This window comes from Microtus pennsylvanicus, chromosome 5 (assembly GCF_037038515.1).
Source record: "Microtus pennsylvanicus isolate mMicPen1 chromosome 5, mMicPen1.hap1, whole genome shotgun sequence".
In the NCBI taxonomy this organism is placed as follows: Eukaryota; Metazoa; Chordata; class Mammalia; order Rodentia; family Cricetidae; genus Microtus; species Microtus pennsylvanicus.
This window is the reverse complement of record NC_134583.1, coordinates 50,524,191-50,539,197: the sequence shown is the minus strand read 5'-3', so window position 1 is coordinate 50,539,197 and position 15,007 is coordinate 50,524,191. Positions and strand designations below refer to the sequence as shown.

The following is a 15,007-nucleotide window of genomic DNA, read 5'->3' as shown; positions in this document are numbered from 1 at the left end:
TCATACTGAATGGAAAGTGTTCTCCCAAGAGGGAGCCATGCGCTAGCCATGGCAGGGCTCTTCAGGGAACTCTGGGTCATTTCCATTGCTCCTTTTATGGATGGAAACACTGAGGACTTGGGGCACATAAACACATAATCAGCCTGTGGGCAAAAGTCACACCCTCTTCTCCTTTCTGTCCCAGTCTGCAGCTGCCTCTCTGGTTGGATAAGACATCCCCATTAAACTGATGAGAGGTGTTTGGGCTCAGCTCTGCAGCTTCTCCTGCCTCTGGACCCAACCTTGATGAGTGTACTGGAGGTCTCTTTCACTGAGAGTTTAAAATCTTTACAATTTGGGCTTAACTCCTGGTGGGAGTTGATCTGAATGCCCGCAGAAACAAAATCTACATAGTGAGTGAGAAAGTCCTGTATAAGCCCTTGGAAGACCACATTAACTTCTTCAGGCAGGAGAAAAGACAGCTTAATGCATGTCTTTTTGGCTGACATTTGATGACTTGACTTAGTATTCATGTCTTGATGTTTCAAATGACCCTGTCTCTGAGAAGTCCAGTTCTTGGTGTTGGGATAGTATATAACATCCAGATGTAACTGGTGTGTGTGGTATACACTCATTTCTGGAGTTTGCTTCTCTTGTTTGGATTTTGAATTTTTTTGTTTTTTGAGACATGGTTTCATGTAGTGTAGCATGGCCTCAGACATACAACCAAGACTGATCCTCTTGCTTCTGCCTTCTAAGTGCTGGCATTATAGGTGTGTACCATCACACCTAGCTGTATTTTCTATTTATTTATATAAGATTTACTTATTTTATGTATTGTGTGTGTGTGCTTTTTTTTTTTTTTTTGGTTTTTCAAGACAGGGTTTCTCTGTAGCTTTGGAGCCTGTCCTGGAACTAGCTCTTGTAGACCAGGCTAGCCTCAAACTCACAGAGATCCGCCTGCCTCTGCATCCCAAGTGCTGGGATTAAAGGCGTGCGCCACCACCGCCCGGCTGTATTGTGTGTTTTGTCTACATGTATATCTGCATACCAGAAGAGGATAGTGGATACTATAGGATTACAGTTTTAGAGAGGCCTGAGTCACCATGTGGGTTCTGGACTTGAACCCAGGACCTCTGGGAGAGCAGTCAGTGCTCTTAACCACTGAGCCATCTCTCCAGCCCTCTATTTATTTATATTTTTAATTATGTGTTTGCTTGTATCTGTATGTAGGTATGTGTATGTGAGGGCAGGTGTTCTTGGAGATTAGACTATTTTCCTTTTACTTTTCTAAAACTTGTGGGTTTTTTTTCTTTTTAAGAGACTTTGCATTTAGAAATACTTTTAGACCAGAAAGGTTATGAAACCATGCAAAGCTCATGGATATTTTTCGCTCATCTTACCCCAATGCTGTCAGCTTACCAAAACACAATACAGTCACCCAAACCAGGAAATTAGCAATGGCACGATGTCATTTAAAAACCAAACTCTAAACATCACTCAAACGTCATCAGATTCTCCCCGATGCTGTTACTGCTCCAGAATTGAGTTCCTGGTCCCAACCCACAGAGTCAGCATCTGTTCCTCTTGTGTGTCTCCAGCTCTCACTCTCTCTTTGTCTCACATAGAAACTTTTTTTGAGATAGGGTCTTATGTAGCTCAGTCTGGCCTCAAACTTTCTGTGTAGCTGAGGAGATGATGCCCTCAAATTCCCCATCATCCTGCTTCCACCCCCCAAGGGCTGGGATTACAAGCATCGGACACCTCCCCTGGTTTATGTAATATTGAAGGTTGAAATCAGAGTCTCATTCATGTTAGGCCAGCATCTCCAGCCATGACATCGATACTTTAAAAAGATTTATTTGATATGTACGTATGCTACACATATGCATGTGCCCGTGGAGGCTTAAAAGGAGTGTCTGATCCCTTGGAGCTGCCTGATGTGGGTGCTGAGAACTGAACCAGGGTCCTTTGCAAGAGCTGCAAGTGCTCCTAACTGCTGAGCCGCCTCTCCTTCTGATGAACACTGTTTTGTTCATTTGCCTTGTATGAAGAGGCAAAGAATTGATAGAGCTAGACATGGTGGCTGAGACAGGAGGATTGCCATGATTTTGAGTTTAGCCTTGGCTATACACTGAATTTAAAACCAGTCAGAAGAGAACGTATCATGTCTTCTCGTGATATGACTTGGTAGCATTGCAGGAAAGCTGTCACAGGGACCTTTCCAGGAAACCACAGCAGCGATATATGATGTCACTATGTGCCATTCGGATGATGCCAATCATCACCTGGTTTAAGATGGTGTCTGGTGAGCCGGGCATGTGGTGCATGCCTTTAATTGCAGCCATCGGAAGGCAAAAGTGAGTGGCTCTCATGAGTTCAAGGCCAACCTCATCTACAGAGTGAATTCCAGGACAGCCAGGGCTACACAGAGAAACACTGTCTTGACAAACAAAAACAAAACAAAAAAATGGTGTCTACTGGCTTCTCTACTGCAAAGTTACTATCCCCCTCCCATTTATAGTGGACGCATATTTGGGGGAGCCAGGATCCTTCTTGTCCCTCAAGTCTTTGTTCACTGATGTTAGCCTCTGACTGTGGATCCTGTCTGTCTGTAGCAGGTATCACTGTGGTGTGCTGACTGTGGATCCTGTCTGTCTGTAGCAGGTATCACTGTGGTGTGCTGACTGTGGATCTTGTCTGTAGCAGGTATCACTGGTGTGCACCTCCTTGAGACTTCTCACTGAGCCCCCTTATGCATCTCCAAACTGGGTTCTTTAAGGAAGATCTGCCCCTTGCTCGCCCGTCCATTCCTTCATTGGTTTTATAACATTATTTATTTTCAGATTGTTCTGGCCCCAGCTGTTGGAAGCTCCTTTTCGCTATTGCCTATGTCATTTTTCACATCCTGTTTTTTTTTTTTAATATTTTTTATTGTAAGCTCCTCCACACCTTCCTTATGTTTTCTGCTTGCCCTGGCACCAAACTCTTCCCACAGTGAGCTCTGGTTCCTTTGGTGGAAAAGGATCAGAGTATACAGAACCCAGGGCTGCCATTGTTCCGAGGGTTCCTCTGTGCACACAGTTAGCATGTCCAGGCATGTATGCTGTTTATTCATTTTTGCTGTTGTTTGTTTTTCTGAGACAGGGTCTCTCTAATATATAGTCTCAGCTGTCCTGGAACTTGCTGTGTAGACCAGGCTGGCCTCAAGCTTACAGAGATCCACTTGTCTGCCTCCTGAGTGCTGGGATTACAGGTGTGTATTACCTCGTCTGACTTATTTAGTCTTTGTTCTTATGCATATATATTAAAAACTGTGGGTAGCGCTGACATTTTGAATTCTGTTGTCACTTCAGCCTTCTTCACTAGCAGGTTTTTCTTCCCACAGTAAGAAGCCAGTCCTTCCCTGCAGGTGGCAATGGTGTGGCTGGGCAGTAGGGGGGGCCCCTGGCAGTGGTACCAGGATCTAACTCTCAGGCATGAACTGACTTTGTGGAGCCCATTCTCTATGGAGAGACACCTTGTTCAGCCTAGACATGGGGTGAGGGCGTGGATGGAGAATGGGGAAGAGGGGTTAGTACTTTACCGATGAGTCTTCCTTGTGTTTTAATTCACAATATATTTAGTTTGTTTCTTTGTGTGTCTCACTTATCCATTACGTCCCACCTGACCCCTACCCCTCCTGGTTACTTGTTTGTATTATGAACATAAACGGAATGTCATTGCATTTCTGAGAGTCAAGGCTGTGCCAAATTAGTCCTCAACAGGTGCTGTGTCTTCTTGTTCCCCTCACCCTGCCCCATGACTCCTCTTTCCACCCCTTTCCCTCTTATCTGTGGTATCCTGTTTATTCTTCCTTTGTCTTTTGTACGAATAAACAAATAGATGCCTTCTTCCCTTCCTTCCTTCTAACCTTCCTTCCTTCCTTCCTTCCTTCCTTCCTTCCTTCCTTCCTTCCTTTTCTTTTTTTCTGAGATGGATTTTCTGTGTAGCCTTGACTGTCCTGGAACTTGCTCTGTAGACCAGGCTAGCCTCGAACTCATAGAGATCCGTCTGCCTCTGCTTCCCAAGAGCTAGAATTAAGGGTGTGCACCACTGCTGCCCAGATGCCTATTTTCTTTTTATTAACAGCTTTTCAGATGCATCATGCATATACCATAAATTTCACCGATTTTTATATACAAATCAAAGGTTTGTAATAAATTGTCTGAGTTGTATAGCCACACATCCAGAGTTTTCAAACATTGTACTCTCTCAGTAAGATTTACTATGCACACTTCATTCCCAGCCCTCCCCCAGCAACAGCTAACCAGTGATCTACTCCTGATACCTTCCTGGTCTCAGCAGCCGCTAACTAGCAACCTATTTCTAGCTCCTTTCCTGGATGCTTCATATAGATGAGCTCCTTGTGTTTGGATTCGTGCTCTTGGTGCTGCTTTTGAAGCAGTTCTTTCTGTAGTCTGTATCCATATTTCATTTCTTTTTAAAAAGCAGAGAATAAGTAGTCTGTGCTACAGACCTGCCATGGGCTTTGTTCTTGAGACAGAGTCTTGCTATGTGATCCAGGCTGTCCCCAAACTCATCATACAGCCTGCACTGGCTTCAAGCTTGTGACCTCTCTTTTTCTCTCTCTTCTATTGAAAATGGATTTTTTCTCACATAATATATCCTAATTACAGTTTCCCCTCCCTCTACTCCTCCCAGTTCCTCCCCACCTCTCCTCCCATCTGAATTCACTCCCTTTCTATCTCTCATTAGAAAACAAATAGGCTTCTTAAAGGATAATAGTAAAATAAAATAAAAATGAACACATTGGGCTAGGACAGAACAATCAGAAGGAAAAGAGCTCAGGAGAAGGCACAAGAAACAGATACAGATGCAGAGATACACTCATTTACACACTCAGGAATCCCATAAAAACACAAAACTGGAAGCCATAGTATATACTCAAAGGACCTTTAAGGTGAGAGGGGAGAGAGAGAGGAAGGGGATGGAATATGAGACAAGGAACCCCAAAGGGGCCATCGAGTTCCTTTCCTGTTGACATCTACTGCTAGGCATCCAGCCTACCCTTAAGAGGAGTTTGTTTCCCCCATGAGATTCCCTTGAGCAAACTAAAAATTTCATTTGCAAGTGGTTATCAATTGGAGGTTATTCAGGATTAGGGATGGGAAATTAGAGATGGCCTTTTAGCGCTAGGACCCCATGTGGTGCAGACCCGTCTAAGTCTCTGTGAGATCATATGTGTGTTGGTCCTGTTGATTTAGAGAGCCTTGTCTGCTTGGTGTCTTCTGTCCTCTCTGTCTCTTTCTGCCTCCTCTGCTGCAGGGTTCCCCAACCCCTGAGAGGAGGGATTTGATGGAGATCTCCTGCTTAGGGCTGAGTGTTCTCAGGTCTGTCATTTTCTGCATGTCTGCCCATGGTCTCATTTTTGTACCCTTAGTTCTGTTCCATGATCTCCTTATCCTCAGGCTGCTGTTCTAAGGACAGCCTTACAGTAAGTTCCTCTGGATGTTTCTGAATGGCGTTAGCTCTTCTGAGACTCTTTATTCCCACATAAACTTTATTCATGTTGAAATTTTGTATGCATGTGTGTTTTTTATGTGTTGAATTTAACATATTCTAGGCACTCTTTTGCATTTTGATTTTTTCATTTAACAGTATATTAATTATTTCAAATCATTTCATAGCAACCATCTTCATTCTCTTTTAGAGCTACATAGAATACATCGAGTGGATGTACCATGACTTAGGGTTTCTGTTGCTGTGATGGACACCATGACCAAAGCTATTTGGGGAGGGAAGGGCTTATTTGGCTTACACTTTCATATCATAGTCCATCACTGAAAGAAGTCAGGACAGGAATTCAAACAGGGCAGGAACCTGGAGTCTGGAGCTGATACCAAGGCCATGGAGGGGTGCTGCTTATGGCTTGCTCTTCATGGCTTGCTCGGCATGCTTTCTTATAGAACCCAGGACCAACTGCCCAGCACTGGCACTGCCCACAATAGGTTGGGCCCTCACCCATCAATAACTAACTAAGAAAATGCCTTGCAGCTGATCTTATAGAGGCATTTTTCTCAATTAAGATTCCCTCCTTCAGCCGGGCAGTGGTGGCGCACGCCTTTAATCCCAGCACTTGGGAGGCAGAGGCAGGCAGATCTCTGTGAGTTTGAGGCCAGCCTGGTCTACAAGAGCTAGTTCCAGGACAGGACCCAAAAGCCACGGAGAAACCCTGTCTTGAAAACTCCAAAAAAAAAAAAAAGATTCCCTCCTTCTAGATGACTCTAGCTTGTGTGTCAGTTAACATAAGGCAGTCAGCACACACCCCAGCCATTAAATTGCTGTCCTAAATACAAACTTTTAGGTTGCTTCTAGTATTTTGTAATTTGAAATAATACAGCAATTAATGAGTAGCGCTTGTTTATTTTTCTATCTGGGTGGATTCTAAGAAGTGGGGTGGCTGGCTACCAGGTAAATGCATACATACGTCTCCTAAAGAAACAGTAACTACTGGATCGACTCTCCTTTACTTTCCAGATGTGGATGAGTGTGACAATGAGCTAAATGGAGGCTGTGTCCACGACTGCTTAAACATTCCAGGCAACTATCGCTGCACCTGTTTCGATGGCTTCAGGTTGGCTCATGACGGTCATAATTGTCTCGGTAAGAAAAACATTTGACCATGGCCATTTTCCTCTCCCCACCCTCTAGCATCCTCGTTCTTTTTGGAAACTTACCTGGTACATTTCCGTCATCAGGGTACTTGCCCAGCATGCACAAAGCCCTGCCTTCCATCTCCAATGCTGCAAAAGCAGGCATGGTGGTGTATGTCTGTCATCTCAGCACTTAGGGGATAGAGGCGGACTGATCGGTAATTCAAGATCATCCTTAGCTACATAACAAACTTGAGGCCAGCCTGGGCTACATGAGACCCTGGTTACATATATATATATATATATATATATATATATATATATATATATATAAAGAGATCAAAAGATCAGGGAAATGTGGGTTTTGGCCCCTTAGACATTAGTCTATGTGACAGAAAACTGGGTGGGTAAAGTGCAAATTGCTTTAGTCCAAGGGATGGGTGGCCATTGACATTACTGTTTATTGAATTTTCTTCCTTCCTTCCTTCCTTCCTTCCTCCCTCCCTTTCTCTCTCTCTCTCTCTCTCTCTCTCTCTCTCTCTCTCTCTCTCTCTCTCTCTTCTTTCTTTCTTTTGGTCTTTTGAGACAGGGTTTCTCTGTGGCTTTGGAGCCTGTCCTGGAACTAGCTCTTGTAGACCAGGCTGGCCTCAGACTCACAGAGATCCACCTGCCTCTGCCTCCCATGTGCTGGGATTAAAGATGTGCACTACCACTGCCCGGCTTTATTAATTTTTCTGACATTGACTTACTGCCATTTATATCTTAGGTGTTCTATTGAAAGAATCCAACAATCCTTTATCCTTTAAGTATTATGTCTTTATTCTTGCCTCAGATATATTTTGGGTCACAGTCAGGAAGATTCCCATATATATATGAAAGACAAAAGCTTTCTGTGAGCATCCTCCAGGATTTCTGCAACTCAGAAACACTCCCTGGCATGTCCCCTTGAAGTGAAGACTGCAGAGTGTCTCCACCGGTTCCTGACGAGAGCTCTAGGTCAGAACCTAGAAGTCCTGGAGGTTGGTGCTGAGATTGCAGAGAGTGGGAGGATGCAGCACCCCAGGCGGTCGGCTTTGCTTGGCTCACTCTATCAGCCCTGCAGGAGGGCGGTATGCTGATGACCCTTTCTGGGGCTGACCTACAGGCCAACTAAGGGGCCAGGCTCTGTATCTGGGAGACAGATAGACAGATCTTCCTTTATGGTGTGGTAGGAATGGTCATGTGATCGGCTTGAAGAGCCCTAGAAGTGCCAGAGAGGTGGCACACTTGGTAAAGTGCCTGCAGTGCGAGTTTCAGGACCTGAGTTCAGATCCCCAGCACCCATGTAAAAGTTGGGCATGGCGTATGCACTTGCAGTCCCAGCATTGGGGAGGCAGAGGCAGTCAGATCCCTGGAGTTCACTGACCAGATGACCTAGCCCAGTTAATGAGCTCCATGTCCAGGGAGGGACCTTGACTCAAAAATATAAGTTGGAGAGCACCTGAGGAAGGCACTTGACCGTGAGCTCTGACCTCACACATGTACACACGTGCAGACACCCACGTGAACACCCCTTCCTCTCTCTCTAAGTCCAGGCTGAACTTGTGTTTGAAAGGTTGGACTCTGGAGTGGGGCAGAGGAGGAGAACATTCCATTTGGGATTCAGCCCTGATATGACATTTCAGTATTGCCTGGCTTGAACCTTTCTTGTCTGTGTCCATGAGAGAGGCCAGGTTTGAGTGTACAGGCCTGTGGGCTTCCAAGCCTGCAGCTGTCAGTCATATCGTGGGTGGCTAGGGGAGTAAAAACTCCTAAGCAGGCAGCTCCTCAAAAGAATACATTGAGAAAGAACCCTGTGAGCAGAAATAAACCACAATGAGTTGAAAATTCAGACAAGGCTTCAGTTTGTGGGACAGCATACACACTAGGGTTTTGTTGTTATTGTTGGTTTGTTTTCCATCTTTGGAGGAAGATTTCCCTGTGATTTGTTTAAAGTGTCATTTTGAGGGGTGATATCTGATGGCTGACCTGGACATCTCTGTGGGGAGTGAGCTCCCCGAGAGAGCAACAGGCTGGACAATCCAAGGTCTAACAACGCCAACCAAGGTCGAGTGGGGCTTTCGAACAGATTTCCAGGCCTAGAGTCTTGCCTTAGGCAATAACAGATGACTCAGCTGAATGTCCTTGTCACCCACAAGGGACATGAATTCTGTGGAGACCCTAGGTGTCCACTGAGCATGTGTGTAAGGGCTAAAGAACCCTAAGGGAAGGTAGTAGAAGACTGGGAGTATAACTCAGTTGGGAGAATATTTTTTTTTAATTTATAAAATTTTATGTGCATTGGTGTTTTGTCTGCATGCATGTCTATGTGAAGGTGTCAGAACTGGAGTTATAGACAGTTGTGAGCTGCCATGTGGGTGCTGGAATTGAACCATGATCTTCTGGAAGAGTAGCCAGTGCTCTTAACCTCTGAGCCATCTTTCCAGCCCATTGGTAGAAAATTATATTAGCCTGCACAAATCCCTGGGCTCAATTTCCAGCACCCCATAAAATAGATATGGGGAACATGTGTAAATTCAGTATTCTGGAGTCAGAGGCAGGAGGATCAGTAGTTCAAGGTTATCCTTAGCTACATAGCAAGTTTGAGACCAGCCTGGACTACATGAGACCCTGTCTTAAAGAAGAAGAGGAGAAGCAAGAAGAGAGGGAGGAGGAGGAAGAAAGACATGAGGGAAAGCTGTCCATTTGGAAGAGGAGGAGGAGGAGCACACACAGGGACTTCTTTGGGCCTAAATACTTTGTGACAAAATGCTTGTGTCAAGAAAGCCCAGACTCCTCTGGAGTGGCAGGTTCCTGTGTTTTCTGGGGTCATTTCTTCCCTGTGGCCAGCCCCCTAAACACATTAGCTACAAATATACCCAGTAGCATGCAGAGTACAGACGCCTCAGCTCCGAGGCCCTCAGTGCTGTAGTCTGGGAAGCAAATACATGGAACACAACAACACTCTTCCCTGCAGCCCGCCCACCTGACCTCAGTTCTGAGAGGTTTAACAGCACCACTGCCTGACCTTACCGGAGTCCAGCTACACTGATGTCTCTGGAAGATGTAGCCAGGTCTCTGGGGACTGCTACAAGGTGGAGTCTGAAGACACCCACTAGCTACTGACCCATGCTTGTCATGTGGGCACACACTGTATTTGTTCCATCTCAGTGTGTCACCAACGTGATAACACATTGCCGATTGTTTGGAGAGGAGACTTAGTTAGTGGCACAGGGAATGGGGCCATCGTGACCCAGGAGAGCTTGCCCTCAGGCATGCCAGGGAGATGGAGTTCCTGCTCACCACGCCCTCACTGCAGAATGCCTAAGCCAGGTGTCCCAGCATGGGCTTCCTTTGGCATAGACGGGGCAAGTTTGTTAGGCTTCAGGGGATGGCTACAGTCCCATCAGTTTAGGAGAACATTGCTCGCCAGTGTAGGAGGACCCGTCTTGAAACCAGATAACAGACATTTAAATGTGAGTTTTCTGACTACAGATACACCCAGGATTCGGTGACAGGCACAGGACTATTAAGCTGGAAAAGTGGTTGTTTGTTTGTTTGTTTGGTTTTTTTTTTTTTTTTTTTTGGTTTTTCGAGACACGGTTTCTCTGTAGCTTTGGTCCCCGTCCCGGAACTAGCTCTTGTAGACCAGGCTGGCCTCGAACTCCCAGAGATCCGACTGCCTCTGCTTCCCGAGTGCTGGGATTAAAGGCGTGCGCCACCACCGCCCTGCTTTGTTTTGTTTTTTAAATCAGCTTTTTCCTTGAGCCTTTGTGCTATCTGAGGTTCTGAAAATTTCCTTCTTGACTCTGGTCATCTGCTCTGTGTTGTTTGTTGCTCACGCACTGATGTTATGAACACTAACCTGTGCTCTACTAAGTTCTACGATTTTATATTGTATTATATAACAAAACCCTGTATGTATCTGCCAGGCGTGCACACTTAGTGAGGACCCACAAAGGGTAGCGAGAAGGCTTAGCACAGCTGGGGCAGGGGCTCAGGCCACAGTGAAGGAAGGGAGCGGTACTTCCTTTCTGCCAGTGTCTTTCCAGGTTCTGGGGACTCCTGCTCACTCCTCTGCTGAATCTTCCCTGCCCCTGGCACTGTCCAGAATTCTCTACCTGGCTTGTGCCATTCTGCTTTTCCACAGTTCTGGCTTTGGCCCTCTCATCATCCACAAGTGAATGATGTTCAAAGCTGTGCTCACACCACCCCATGGTGTTCACACCACCCCATAGTGTTCACACCACCCCACAGTGCTCACACCGCCCCACAGTGTTCACACCACCCACAGTGCTCATACCGCCCCACAGTGTTCACACCACCCACAGTGCTCATACCGCCCCACAGTGTTCACACTGCCCCATAGTGCTCACACCACCCCACAGTGCTCACACCACCCCACAGTGTTCACACCACCCCCACACTGTTTACACCACCCCACAGTGCTCACACCACCCCACAGTGCTCACACCACCCCACAGTGCTCACACCACCCCACAGTGCTCACACCACCCCACAGTGTTCACACCACCCCACAGTGTTCACACCACCCACAGTGCTCACACCACCCCACAGTGTTCACACCACCCCACAGTGTTCACACCACCCCACAGTGCTCACACCACCCCACAGTGTTGTCTGCCCATACCATCCATCTGCTCCCTCATGTCTGCTGGGCCCTCACACTTCAGCACGTTAGGAGAACTCTCTCTGCCTTGGGGGGAGGGAACAACCATGTCTCCGTTTCTGTTTCTGAGACCGGTGTTAGTCTTTCTAGAAAGCCTCCATCCTGTCCTCCAAGGAGCACTGAAACAGTGACAGTACCCCTGGGGCATCTTGTCAACCCAGCAGTTTTCCCGCTGGCCTCTCCAGCTTGCCCCAAGGGCAGCTGCTCTGTTCCATTTCTTCCCACAGCACTGGTTTGGACTGTCTCTGGTGCACATGGTGCCAGACCCTAGGCTTTCCCCCATCTCTACTGCTGCCTGAGATTTCCCAGAGAGGGGGCTTGGCTGTGTGACCTTAATCTATCTTCCTGAACATACCTCCTGTGACTTCCCTCCACGTCTCCCAGGCTCCAGCCAAATGGCATGACTCACTGCTATCCAATACACTCAAAGCTCAAAGCTTCCCAGCCTCCAAGCAAGGGGAGGGCTCTGGCCCTCCAGCCTGGAATTTCTCTTCTCCAGGTTTGTAACTGAAGGACTCCTAAGGGCCCAGCCCTGGTCGGCTATCCCCACAAAGGCCTTGCTGCAGGCACACAATCGCCTGCCCCCTCCCTTCTTCCTCCTGTCCCACCCTTCATCTTATCTTAGGACCCATTGTATAGCATTTTTTTTCTGTCCTGAAGGCATTCTCAGGAAACCAAGCCCTATCTTGCCCATCTGGCCCTGTGCTTTAGAAAGTGAAGGTGTTCCGTGGCTTTTGTGAACCAATTATTTTGTGTTGTCCCAGGGGCTTGTCTAGCTGAGCCCCAGACCCATGGGGGCTGGGCGAACCAACCACCAGCTCTTTTGGCTCAGGAGGGCATCTCTTAGCAGGAATCCCTGAGCGCCCTAGCTGGGTGGGGCTTTGAAACAGCCACAGCGGTGACTCTTGATCCCTCTTTCCTTCCAGATGTGGACGAGTGCATGGAGAACAATGGTGGCTGTCAACACACCTGCCTCAACGTCCTGGGGAGCTATGAGTGTGGCTGCCAAGAAGGTTTCTTTCTGAGTGACAATCAGCACACTTGCATTCACCGCTCAGAAGGTACCTCGGCCTGGCTGAGGGTGGGAGGCAGAGTTATCAGAGAGACCCCCCCCCCCCCCCCCCCCCCCCCCCCGCACAATGACTTTATCAGGGAAGCAGAGTGCTAGTTTTGGAGGTTGGGGACAAGTCCAGGATGTGCTGGTAGAAGGACATAGCTCTGTTACCTTCATCTTCGTCACCTAGCAACGTGACAGTCTGTGGGATCTCAGGTCTTCGCAAACTTTCACACCCTCTGATCCTAATCTCTAAATAGAGTACTTTTCAGACACCAGAACATGGCTCTGGAGAAATTAGGTGTATTATTTGCCAAGTTTTTCAAAAGGACATTGGGAGCCACAGCACCATTGCAAGCCTGCCCCTTGCTCTGCCCTGGGGGTGGGGGCGGGAGTGGGAGCTGGACCCTCCCCCTGGGTCTAGCCTCTTGCAGCCCCAAGCCACAGCAGGCCCTGCTCTGAGTTTTGGATTTCTTGCCTTCTATGCTTCTAGGGCTCTGTGTTTGTGTGTGTGTGTGGGGGGGGGTGTAAGATTCCCCTCTCTGGACTAGAGGTTCTCTGTGTTCCCTTTCTCCTCACCCATTCAGCCATTACCCTTCTCTGATGGTCTCCCTGTCATACTCTTTGCTTTGAGTTTATGTCTTTTATTATTATTATTTTAAAATTCCCATGACTTTGACAGAGTCTTGAGAGGGAGAGGCAAGAACAAGTAACCAATCAGTCAATTCTCTTCTTCTTCTTCTTCTTCTTCTTCTTCTTCTTCTTCTTCTTCTTCTTCTTCTTCTTCTTCTTCTTCTTCTTCTTCTTCTTCCTCTTCCTCTTCCTCTTCCTCTCCTCCTCCTCCTCCTCCTCCTCCTCCTCCTCCTCCTCCTCGTCCTCCTCGTCCTCCTCGTCCTCGTCCTCCTCCTCCTCCTCCTCCTCCTCCTCCTCCTTTGAGTTTTTTGAGACAGGGTTCCTCCGTAGCTTTGGAGTCTGTCCTGGGACTTGCTCTATAGACCAGGCTAGCCTCGAACTCACAGAGATCCGCCTGCCTCTGCCTCCCGAGTGCTGGGATTAAAGGTGTGGGCCACCATCGCCTGGTTGGATTCCCACATCTTAAGAGTGAAGTCTCTTTAAAAGTTCTTCCATTTTTTAATTACAAACTTATAAACTTATTGTTTATCATGGCTTTAGTGGATTTTTCAAGGTTTCCTCATGGAGAGCGCTTGTCAGAGAAGCCTGGGTGGGGCAGCGGGTTTGACAGCGTTGTCACCCAGTCTCAGTGCTCACGTGGGCGGAGTCAGACACACTGGTTCTGATTTCTCCTCATGTCAACTGTGGCCCTTGAAGGGTAGTGATGGCTTTTTTCTTCCTGCTGGGGTCTCTGGATCCTGGGGGCATTGCATGAAGTTTCACAGGAAGTCAGAACTGGAGATGGGAATCGTTTAAGGAGGCAGGCAGAGAATGACAATCTCAGAGCACCTCTCCTTTGCTCTGACTTTCTCTTCTGGTGGCTGAGGAGGGAGGCAATGACCTGCTGGTAAAGCCATTGCCTCAGCACCCCCAGGATAGACTCCACCCACCCAGGAGGGCTTCCAGTCTCCTACTTACATTATGTTCCAGACCCCTGGCACAGTCTCCTCTCCTCCTACAAGCCCCTAGACTGATTTGAGATCCAGGCTTCTCAGAGGTAAACACCAGTGCGGTTCTTTCTGCGAGCTGTATTAGAATTCTAGCTCTTCCACACTTCAGACATTCTTGGATCCCCTGATGAGTACTTAACATGAGCATAGATGTCTGGAACTGAAACCCAAATCCGAGAATTGCCTTTGTGGTCTGGAAGTGCTCTGATTGTTTGTTGTGTTTCAACCTGACTGCTGAGCAGATTCCTGCCAGTGCGAGCCAGCAGGTTACAGCAGTGTGCAGTGGGGACCCCCTTTCACCCTAGGATTTCATTTTTTCAACCAAACGACTTCTAAACAATCGTTCCTTAGGACCCCCTCCTTCATGTGTACAGAATCCTTCTGGAGACTGTGTTCAGATAGACCTTAAAATCCACAATGGAAAGCAGGTAAAAGGGAGGTAATGTCACAGGCTAGTATTTTCTATTGCTACTGCTTTTTTTAAAAAATTATTTACTAAGTATTTTTCAATAAGGGGAACTGCTAGCTGATTTTGATGGAAACTCAAGCTACAGAATTTTTGTTACAAATCTTTAGAAAGCCCAGAGCTGAATCAAGAGAATGTGTGTTTTCACCCATGTAATGGAGGGTAGGCTGGGGAGAAGCATCGCCGTCAACCCGCCTTTGTTCCTATTCAGGGGTGCTCAGGCTCTCAAAATGAGCATTTCTCCTTTGTCTTGGCTGTGCTGAGGGTATTTGGACAGTGGACTGATGCCCTGGCCGAGCTGCTGGGAGACATCGGGGCCACGGGGAAGACTGCATTCAGTAGTGCATAGTTCTCACTTTATGTATTTTCTGTCACATTCTCAAGGAATAGTCTTATTTTTATAATATTATTATTTGGCTTTTGAAGACATGGTTTCTCTGTATAGCCCTGGCTGTCCTGGAGCTTACTCTGTAGACCAGACTGGCTCCTTATTCTGTTTTAAGTTCCCAGAAATATCCTACA

At 47.1% G+C, this 15,007-nt stretch overlaps 1 protein-coding gene across 1 annotated transcript in view; it reads left to right on the top strand.

Annotated features, from left to right (window-relative positions):
- The window catches only part of Scube2 (signal peptide, CUB domain and EGF like domain containing 2), a 73,220-nt gene that overhangs the window by 1,944 nt on the left and 56,269 nt on the right, over positions 1-15,007 (top strand). The window contains exons 3-4 of the mRNA XM_075971857.1: positions 6,520-6,645; positions 12,270-12,404. Coding sequence (XP_075827972.1) covers positions 6,520-6,645; positions 12,270-12,404 — 261 coding nt within the window. The remainder of the gene's footprint in view (positions 1-6,519; positions 6,646-12,269; positions 12,405-15,007) is intronic.